Genomic DNA, 9558 nt, shown 5'->3' with positions numbered 1-9558 from the left:
CGCGCCCTGAAGGAGACCCTGCGTCCGGCCAGCAGCGCTGGACCCCGCGTCCCCGTGCAGGCGCCCCCGGAGGCGGCCGAGGAGGTACCGGGGCCCCGTACCCTAGCCTCCCGGCGTAGCTTTCTGTGTGGCGGGGAGCTCCGTGAGGCACAGAATTTGGGGGAAGGGGTGGAGGGCCCGGCTCCCTCCCGGTCTCGGAGGGACTGGGGCGAGGGGCTGGAGACACCTCTGTCCCCCACACCAGCCTTTCCGACCCCACTGCCTCCTCTGCAGGTGCCCGAGCCCAGCTGCTGGGGGTCCCACCTGAATCGGGCTGTCACCCAGAGTCTCCCCGCTGCTGCCGGGCCGAGCCCTCGCGGGTCTGTGCCGGACTATGGGAAGCGGCTCAAGGCGAACCTGAAGGACGCTCTGCAGGTGAGGACAAGAGTCACGGAGACGTCCACCCGGGGTCCAGAACTGCCCTCGGCCCAGGGGCAGGACCAGCAGACACCCCCCCACAGGTGCCCCTGCTCCCACCAGCGCACACACACGCCTCCCGCACTAACCAGGCCTCGGCTTCTGAAAGGAGGTCACAGTCAGTTTCTGCTCTCAGCTTCCTTTCCATCCCGGCCACACTGAGGGGTTAGGCGGGGACTCTGCAGGTTGCAGGATCTTTGGCCGCCCAGGGCCTGAACTCCTGCTTGCTTGTCTGTCCTCCTCTTTCCAGGCTGGGCCAGCCCTGCGCCGAATACCCCGGCCTCCGCAAAGACCCCCACCCACGGTGCCTTCCCCAGGGCTGCCAGCTGCAGGGGCTTCCCCCAAGTCTCCTGAAGAAGTCAGTGAGGTGCTGCCCCAGCTCCCCAGGCCCCAGCTAAGGCCAGGCCGGCTCCAGCAGCTGCAGGAGTCCCTGAGCCTGCGGCTGGGCTCCCTCGACCCTGGCTGGCTACAGAGGTGTCACAACGAGACCCAAGGTTTTCTGGGGACTTCTGAGGCCTGCCAGCCTGTCCCGGGTACAGAGGAGCCACCGCCCCTGACTTCAGGTGTTCCCTCTGATCCTGGCCCCAGCACAGGCCCTGAGGCACCTTTTCTGGGCTCAGAGGCTCCAGCTATGAAGGTACCTGGGGTCAGTGCAGGGAACCCCCTACTGGGCAGCAGTCAAGGCAAGAAGCGGAGAAAGAGTGGGGAGCTAAAGGGGACCGCTGCTGCACAGGCCCATCAGCACAGCAGCCAAGAAGGCTCCCCGCCAGAGGGAGCTAGGGCTGTACTGCACGCAGAAGACTGTCCAGGGGAGCCCATGCAAGCGCAGCTCCTCACCGGCCCCTCAGCCCCCAGGTAATGCAATTCAGCCTCCCAGCAGGGTCCCCTTGAGTTGGGCCAAGGTGGGGATGCTATGGGCAAGGCACAGCTGTATGTCCCTTCTAGGCCAGCTGTCCGGGACAGGGGTAATTACGTTCGGCTCAACCTGAAGCAGAAACGCTATGTTCGGGGCCCAGCCCTGCGTGGCAGACTCCTCCGAAAGCAGGTGAGGTTGTGGCAGGCACTCCCCTCACCCCTCCTGCCTCTCGCCTTGTGACCCTCCTTTGTGCCCCACCCCAGGCATGGAAGCAGAAATGGAAGAAGAAGGCAGAACGCTTGGGGGGTGGTCAGCCCAACGCCCCAGTCAAGGATTCTTGCTTCCGGTGTGGGCAGCTCGGCCACTGGGCATCCCAGTGCCCCAGACCAGGTGAGGCTTCTGTGCTGTTGAGTTGGACCAACACTGCTTGGAGAGGGTGTTGTGCTCTTTGGGGTCTGACTGAAGCAAAAAGCCCTCCTAACTCCGTACCCCAGGCCCAAAACCTACCCGGGTCCCCAAGAAGGAGGGTGGCGAAGAGGAAGATGACGTGCAGATGCTGCCCACGTTAGAGGCAGTAGCCCAGAGGACACACCCTGCCTGCGGCCAGCTCCGTGGTGAGTGGAAGCCGCCTTCTTGCTAGAATGACGCCAGACCAGCCTAGAGCTCCCATAACACCCTCTCCTGTCCCCCCCCACAGGTGAGGAAGATACAGATCCTGCTGGGTCTGAGTTGCTAGTGCCCATGGAGGCACCTGTGCCTGGGGGACCCTGCCCGTCCCCAGCTGTGCCGCCACTCTACCTACCGGGTCCCTTGGGGCAGGTGGCAGGTGAGCAGATGCCTACCAGCCTAGGACCTTTACCGAAAGGTGGGGGCGACTCGGCCATGCTGACCCAACATCTGTATACACAGCGACGCCAGTTGAGGTGTTGCAGGCCCTGGAGCAGCTGGGGCACCGAGCCTTCCGCCCTGGGCAGGAGCACGCAGTCATGCGAATCCTGTCTGGTGAGCATGGCTGCCGGGGGAGGGAGGCGGGGCTGAGGCCAGGCTGCAGAGCCTCACTGCTGACCCGGCTCCCGTCCAGGCATGTCCACACTGCTGGTGCTGCCCACCGGTGCCGGCAAGTCCCTGTGCTACCAACTCCCTGCGCTGCTCTACGCCCAGCGAAGCCCCTGTCTCACGCTGGTCATCTCTCCTCTCCTGTCCCTCATGGACGACCAGGTGTGTGCACAGGCCCAGCAGCACAGCAGCCAAGGACACACAGGACCCTCAGGTGTGGGTGGAAGGCACGCACCGGCACCCAGGCTTTGCTGTCCCTTTGGGCTGCTGCTTCTTACCCACCGGCGTCCTGGAGCTGTGGGGGTCCCGACAGTTCTCGGCCCACCAGCTCTGTCCACAGCCCTCAGCCTGGAAGTGGCCTGAGGGCAGCAGGGACATGGCTGGCCAGAACCTCCCCTAAAAGGAGACGTCCTCAGTGAGGCCTGTCTGTTCCCAGTGCCTGGGCCCAGGCCCAGCGGCAGCCCCGAACTCTTAGTTCCAGAGTCTGGGTGTTTTCTCCTCATAAGACGTGGGTGGATGCAGCAGTCACTATCGAGCGGAGCGACTGGGAGAGGCACTTGGGGGAGGCCGGGCTGGATGGCCTTCAACAGACTGGCTCCTGTGTCTGCAGGTGTCCGGCCTGCCCCGAGGCCTGAAGGCGGCTTGTGTACACTCGGGCATGACGAGGAAGCAGCGAGACGCCGCCCTGCAGAGGGTGAGGGGCCTCCCAGAGCAAGACCCTTGGGGGCGACAGGCAGGGCCCCGGGCAGTGGTCCTGACCTTGCTGTTCACAGGCTCGGGCAGGCCAGGTACACGTGCTGATGCTGTCACCCGAGGCATTGGTTGGAGCTGGGACCGGGAGCCCTGCCTGCCTCACTCAGCTGCCCCCAGTGGCCTTTGTCTGTATTGATGAAGCCCACTGCCTCTCTCAGTGGTCCCACAACTTCAGACCCTGCTATCTACGTGTCTGCAAGGTGAGCCTTGTCCTGAATACGGGTGAGTAGGTCGGGGGGGAGTGGGCATCCTTACTGCCCCGCTCTGCACAGGTGCTGCGGGAAAGCCTGGGCGTGCGCTGCTTCCTGGGTCTCACAGCCACAGCCACACGCAGCACCACTCTCGACGTGGCCGAGCACCTGGGCATAGCCAAGGAGGGTGTCCTCAGGGGACCGGTCACCATCCCTGCCAACCTGCACCTTTCTGTGTCCATGGACAGGGACCCAGACCAGGTAGGTATGCACACACCCGGTGGAGGCTTTGTTTCCCGACTGTCCACGCTGACCACTGTCCCTTGCCAGGCTCTGGTGACACTGCTGCGGGGGGACCGCTTCCGCACCCTGGACTCCGTCATCGTCTACTGCAACCGGCGTGAGGACACTGAGCGTGTCTCCGCTCTGCTGCGCACCTGTTTGCCCGAGGCCAGGGCTCCCGGGCCTGGAGGTGAGGCTGGGCAGGGCTGTGCCCCACAGACTTTCCCATGCAGACAGCCCACCAACCATCTGTGTCTTTCCTGCAGGCCGGGCCCCGGAGGCTATGGCTGAAGCCTACCACGCTGGCATGTGCAGCCGGGAGCGGCGGCGGGTGCAGCGGGCCTTCATGGAGGGCCGGTTGCGGGTGGTCGTGGCCACAGTGGCCTTTGGGATGGGATTGGACCGGCCAGATGTGCGGGCTGTGCTGCACCTGGGGCTGCCCCCGAGTTTTGAGAGCTACATTCAGGCCGTGGGCCGGGCTGGGCGTGATGGGCAGCCCGCACAGTGCCACCTCTTCCTGCAGCCCCAGGTTGGTGCCCACCAGCTCGAACTCCCTCCCACCCCCCAGTGCCACGGCCACACGCTCACAGCTGTCCTGCTGCAGGGCGAGGACCTTCGGGAGCTGCGCAGACACGTGCATGCCAACGCCATTGACTTCCTTGCTGTGAAGAAGCTGGTGCAGCGTGCATTCCCGCCCTGCACCTGTGCCCAGCGGCGGTCTGAGCAGGAGGGAGGCGAGAGACAGGAAGGAGGCGAGCGACAGGAGGGATGCTCCTCCAAGCAACCCAGCCATGAGCCAACAGCCCGGTGCCCGGGCCACAAGCGGGCACTCCCAGTGCAGCCGACAGTGCAGGCTCTGGACATGCCTGAGGAGGGTGAGGAACCGGGGCAGGGGTTGGGGGGCACCTCACAGCCCCATGTGCCCTGAGCCCCGCTCTTCCCCCAGTCATTGAGACTCTTCTGTGCTACTTGGAGCTGCACCCACAGCACTGGCTGGAGCTGCTGGCACCCACCTACACTCGCTGCTGCGTGCGATGCCCTGGGGGCCCCACCCAGCTCCAGGCCCTGGCCAGCAGGTGAACACACGTCCTATCCCAGAACGGTGACAGGGACAGAGGACTGGGGCTACCAATCACTCACACCTTCCCCTGGCATAGGTGTGTCCCCTTGGCTGCGTGCTTGGCCCAGCAGCTGCCTGGGAACACAGGTGGGGGAAGCAGCACTGTGGAGTTTGACGTGGTCGAGCTGGTGGACTCCATGGGCTGGGAGCTGGCCCCTGTGCGGAAGGCCCTCCACCAACTGCAGTGGGACCCAGAGCCCAGGAAAGGTGCGCCCCCACCCTTGGCCCTGCCTGCCACCTGCCTGCCCACCTGCCCATCTGACACGCTCTTTGGCAGGTGTGCCTCGGGGCACAGGGGTGCTGGTGGAGTTCAGCGAGCTGGCCTTCTACCTGCACAGCCCTGGAGACCTGACCGCCCAGGAAAAGGACCAGATCTGTGGCTTCCTTCATGACCGAGTGCAGGCCAGAGAGCGGGAGGCCCTGGCCTGCCTGCGCCTTATGTTCCAGGCCTTTCACAGGTGCAGGGGTGGGTGGGCAGGGCATGGTTCCCCAACCCCCACCCCAGGGGGTGGCTCTGACGAGCTCATCCCACCCCAGCGTAGCCTTCCCCAGCTGCGGGCCATGCTTGGAGAAGCCGGACGATGACCGCAGCACCAGGCTCAAGGCCCTGCTCAGCCACTACTTTGAGGAAGAGGGGCCAGGGGGTGAGGAGGAAGCACAGGGCCCAGAGCCGGGACAGGCCAAGGTGAGTGCTAGCCACTCCTGGGCCCAGGGCAAGGTCAGGCAGCCAAACGTCTGTGTGCACACCTCCTGCCCGGCCTCCAGCCGTGGAGCTTGGTGGTCTGGAAGCTCAGGTTGTGGTGACACTCTCCCACCCTCAGCTCCAGGACTGGGAGGACCAGATCCGCAGGGACGTCCGCCACTTCCTGTCCTCGTGGCCAGAGCAGCAGTTCTCAGGCAGGGCTGTGGCCCGCATCTTTCATGGCATCGGTGAGGGCCTGGGCGGCTCAGCCCCACCAGGTGGGCAGGGGGCTGGACCCAGTTGACAGTCCTCAGGGCCATGTACCCCATTCCACCGCAGGAAGCCCCTGCTTTCCAGCCCAGGTGTATGGACGGGACCGGCGCTTCTGGAGGAAGTACCTGCACCTGAACTTCCACGCCCTGGTCAAGCTGGCCACCGAGGAGATCCTGCTGTGGGGCCGCTGACACCTGGCCGCGGGCAGGCCCTGTCCCCCATGTCAGACACAGGTGTGAACAGGCCCATGGAGAGTGGCAGGTGCAAGGCCCAAGACGAGGGGCTATCAGTGGCTGGGACAGTGACTGACCTCCTTGGACAAAGCCTACTGCCCGGAATGTGGGCACAAGGAGGCCCCAAAGTACAAAATAAAAGATGGTGGCGTTGTTGCAGGGCCCCTCCTTTTCGGTGGGGCGGTGCACAGTCTGGGCAGCCTGAGCACCACACATCCCAGACAGACAGGCCGGCCGGTCACACTTGGCTTTACTGGCTAGTCTTACCACCCAGCTCAGGCCAGGGCTCTGGGTGCCAGGCTCAGGTACAGAATGGGTATGGCTGAGAGAGCAAGGAAGAGCGAGAAACAGAGGTGCAGGCCCAGGCTGTCGGCCAGGGCTCCCGCCAGTGTGCCCAGCAGCAGCTTGCCCAGCAGCTCCAGTGTGGCCAGGAGGCTGTAGTGTGTGGCCTGGGGGCGGGGGGGGGGGGGGGGGTTGGCTTATGGCTGAGAGAGCAAGGAAGAGCGAGAAACAGAGGTGCAGGCCCAGGCTGTCGGCCAGGGCTCCCGCCAGTGTGCCCAGCAGCAGCTTGCCCAGCAGCTCCAGTGTGGCCAGGAGGCTGTAGTGTGTGGCCTGGGGGCGGGGGGGGGGGGGTTAGGACTTGCTTGGACCCCAGCCCTGCATCCCCCTGGTGTCCTGACCATGACCCCTCACCTGCAAGGCACTGGGTGCCAGCTGGCTGCAGCACATCATCAGAGTGAAGGTGGCGGTTGTGACCAGGCCCCCCAAGAAGTGCTGCAGACACAGGCTCAGCAAGACTGCCCCTGGGAGGACCAAAGTCAGCCGGGCCCAGGATGCACGGTGTTCTTCCCCCGTGCCCAGTGCCCGCCCCTCACCTCTCAGGACTGTGCCAGGGTCCAGCCTGGCCCACGGAGTGTCCAAGTAGAAGAGCAGAGTGGTCTGGCAGGCAAGGCCTCCAAGACGGAACTGAAGTACTGACCTCAGCAGGGGAAGCAGCTTCCTGGGGTGGGGAGACTGGGCAGGTCAGGGGTTTTGGGAGATTGGGGGTGAGCAGGTGAGTGGGGCAGGCTGAGAAGGCTCACCGGTGTCCGGACAACAGGGCCCCACCCAGGGACGAGCCAGCAATGGAGCAGGCCACGGCACCCACACTGTTCCACAGCCCCAGCTCCGGGGCGGAGAGGCCTCGGTCCAGCAAGAGGAGTGGGAACAGGCTGCTGGCACCCTGCTCGCCTGTGGGGAGAACATGAGTAGGAGTACAACCGCCCCTCTTCCACCTGGGACCTTGGTCATGCTCCCCAGCCGGCTGCTACCCTGCTCTGGTGCTGATGGTAGAAAGGGCATCGGCAGGACCCAGGGACTGTGGCTGGAGCTCAGTGGCACAACATAAAGCCCCCTGTTGGGCGTAGCCCAGAAAGAGGACGGCCTGCCAGTGGTTCCTGGTTCCTGGGGACCCCCTGGAGGTCCCCACCCCTGCCATCGCCTGACTCAAGCCCTCACTCACCCAGCTTGTAAGTGAGCACAAAGCCGGCGGTCCACAGGGTCCCGGACACAGCGAGCAAGTCCTGCAGAAGGTGCAGGGTGTGTGGGGGGAGTTCTGAGGGCTGAGGCGAGGGCAATTGTTGCAGGGCGGGTGTAGCCCAAGCCAGGGCAGCAGCCAGCCAGTAGGTGGCAGCCAGGAGCAGAAACAGCTGGGGCCAGGAGAGGGTGGGCACCAGGGCCAGCAGCCCACCACCCGCCAGCACCGACCCCAGCTTGTACGCAACCACCTGCACGGTATTGCCAGGCCCCAGCTCCGCCGGTTCCAGGAGTTGCATGGCTAGTGTGTCGAGGGCAACGTCCTGCACGGCTGCACCCAGGTTCAGCAACAGCAGCAGCCCCGCCACAGTAACCGGAAGCTCCGCCTGGCCACCTTCAGCCGGAGGCAGAGCTGCCAGCAGCCCGCACACCAGGCCCAGAGCAGCCGTGCTGAGCGTCAGCCAGGCCCTGGGGGAGCCCCGCGTGCCCACCAGCGGGGCCCACACCAGCTTGAACAGCCAGGGCGCATACAGCACCTTGGTCAGTCCCACGCGAGTCAGGGAGAGGCCGCCCGCTCGCAGCAGCACGGGCAGCAGGCCAGATTGCAACCCGTAGGGCAGGCCCTGCACCAGGTAGAGGCCGGCCAGCGGCAGCAGCTTCCCACGCATGGCCGGGGCTGGGGCCGAGTTCAAGGCTGGGCCTGGAGCGGGACGGGCAAAACGGTTCCGTGTCTGGTCCGGTCAAGGGTCACAGGCGGCATGGCCTTTGGACTGGGCCGGGCGGGGTCAGGGCTAGACTGGCGTCCGACCCGCAGAACCGCAGGCCGTGCTCCGCTCCCGGGACCCCGTGGGCCATAGAGCGCCAGCGGGCCAGAGCGGCCGAGTGCGCCGGCGCCCCCGGTGGCCCACCTGGGTACTGCGTCCGGAGCAGAAAGCGGCAATGCGACCCATTCTGGTCCTTCTCGGGGTTGTCAGGCCCGCCCCCAGACCTCCGGGGCCTAGACCCAAACGCTGCACAAGTGTTTCCCGGCATCTCCCCAGTGGCCGCAGTCTCTCCAGCACCCCCTCTGCTCCCCATGGAGGAACTGGTTCAAGTTACACTGTCCAGCCCAAGGCCCTGGCTGTGCTTGCGTTTCAGCAGCTCCCATGCCCAGTCCACTCCAGCTGGCCCTGCGGAGACACGTCCATCCAAGCGGAAGCCAAATGTGGGGTCTTTTGTGGCCTCTCCTGCCCAGAGCTGCACACACACACACCCGTGGGCAAGAACTGCCTCGGGTTTCTGAGCCCGTGGGTCCCTGAAGCTGACCCTAGACTAGGATCTAGGCCCGGCCTAGATCCACCTGCGGGCTCGAATCAATGCGCTCCCTCAACTGCTGGGGTCACCGTGAGTGGGTTTCCTGTTATGTCTTGCATATTTTGGGGTCCCAAGTTTCCTCGTCTTTAAAATAGGGACTGCCGCCCTGGCCATGTGGCTCAGTTGGTTGAGCGTTGTCCCATGCGCCAGAGGTGGCCAGATTCCCGGTCAGGGCAATGCCTGTTGCAGGCTCTATCGCCAGTAGAGGGCGGGCAGGAGGCTGCCAATCGATGGTCCTCATGGATGTTTCCCTCTCTCTAAAATCAATAAAAAATCTATGGGTGTGGAGAGAGCAGAGCGCCTGAAGAATGGCTTCTCTTGGGCTTACTCCTCAGGGTGGCAGAATACTATGGCCTTCCTGTGACATTATGCCCTATACATAAAAAATAAAAAAATAAAAAATATTTTAAAATGAATAAATAAAATAGGGACTACCATGCCTCCCTCAGCGACAACAGCAGGCCTCATCTGCATGTTCCAGTGGCAAGGACACGGGGCTGCCCACCTCCTGTCCCGGGTCCTCCAGCCCAGCCATCCCCGGGCGTCGCCTCAGCATCGCACCTGCTCCCTTCACCCCGGGGGCTCTGGCTCGGGAGGGCCTCCCCTCACTGCCTCCCAGCCCTCGGGCCGCATGTACACGCCGATGCCACACACATTCACCACATGCTTCAAACACAACCCCGGCGGAGAGACCCATTTGTTCCTCGGCTCCCCCAGCAGTCCGCGGGGCAGTCAGGACACCAAGCCTGTCGCTGAGCCCCCACGGGCAGAGCCAGAGCCGGGGGCGG

General features: G+C 64.6%; 3 protein-coding genes across 4 annotated transcripts in view; 1 reads left to right on the top strand and 2 right to left on the bottom strand.

Moving 5' to 3' along the window:
• LRRC14 (leucine rich repeat containing 14) overlaps window positions 1–1299 on the bottom strand; it is a 5775-nt gene extending 4476 nt beyond the window's left edge. For both annotated transcript variants that reach the window (XM_005865042.2, XM_014538665.1), the window contains exon 1: window positions 1294–1299. The gene's annotated coding sequence lies outside the window, so the exon portion shown is untranslated. The remainder of the gene's footprint in view (window positions 1–1293) is intronic.
• Window positions 1–6052, top strand: RECQL4 (RecQ helicase-like 4; the record flags this gene model as incomplete). Its single annotated transcript, XM_014538702.1, has 19 exons — window positions 1–84; window positions 274–414; window positions 707–1311; window positions 1402–1501; window positions 1576–1702; window positions 1807–1926; window positions 2010–2138; window positions 2222–2314; window positions 2394–2530; window positions 2979–3062; window positions 3142–3321; window positions 3394–3784; window positions 3861–4469; window positions 4541–4670; window positions 4752–4921; window positions 4992–5172; window positions 5252–5399; window positions 5536–5644; window positions 5736–6052. Coding segments are annotated over 19 exons (3663 nt in total), but the record flags the coding sequence as incomplete, so codon positions are not given.
• An 85-nt stretch (window positions 6053–6137) lies between these two features.
• On the bottom strand, window positions 6138–8302 carry MFSD3 (major facilitator superfamily domain containing 3). The gene is made up of 5 exons (XM_014538666.1): window positions 7404–8302; window positions 6985–7132; window positions 6778–6902; window positions 6596–6705; window positions 6138–6351 (listed from the first exon to the last, which is right to left on the bottom strand). The coding sequence occupies exons 1-5, from the start codon at window positions 8083–8085 to the stop codon at window positions 6178–6180; spliced, it is 1239 nt and encodes a 412-aa protein (XP_014394152.1). The 5' UTR covers window positions 8086–8302; the 3' UTR covers window positions 6138–6177.
• Between the last annotated feature and the right edge of the window lie 1256 nt (window positions 8303–9558).

Source organism: Myotis brandtii, unplaced genomic scaffold (genome assembly GCF_000412655.1).
Source record: "Myotis brandtii unplaced genomic scaffold, ASM41265v1 scaffold1956, whole genome shotgun sequence".
In the NCBI taxonomy this organism is placed as follows: domain Eukaryota; kingdom Metazoa; phylum Chordata; class Mammalia; order Chiroptera; family Vespertilionidae; genus Myotis; species Myotis brandtii.
Note: the sequence above shows the minus strand (reverse complement) of the source record. Positions and strands in the feature narration are given on the sequence as shown.

Excerpts from the sequence above, each read along its gene's own strand:
- MFSD3 (XM_014538666.1), bottom strand. The coding sequence starts at position 8,085 with ATGCGTGGGAAGCTGCTGCCGCTGGCCGGCCTCTACCTGGTGCAGGGC. Across the intron at positions 6,706-6,777 it reads CCCTGGCACAGTCCTGAGAG|GGGCAGTCTTGCTGAGCCTG; the intron begins GTGAGGGGCGGG and ends TGGTCCTCCCAG. Across the intron at positions 6,352-6,595 it reads TGGCACCCAGTGCCTTGCAG|GCCACACACTACAGCCTCCT; the intron begins GTGAGGGGTCAT and ends CCCCGCCCCCAG.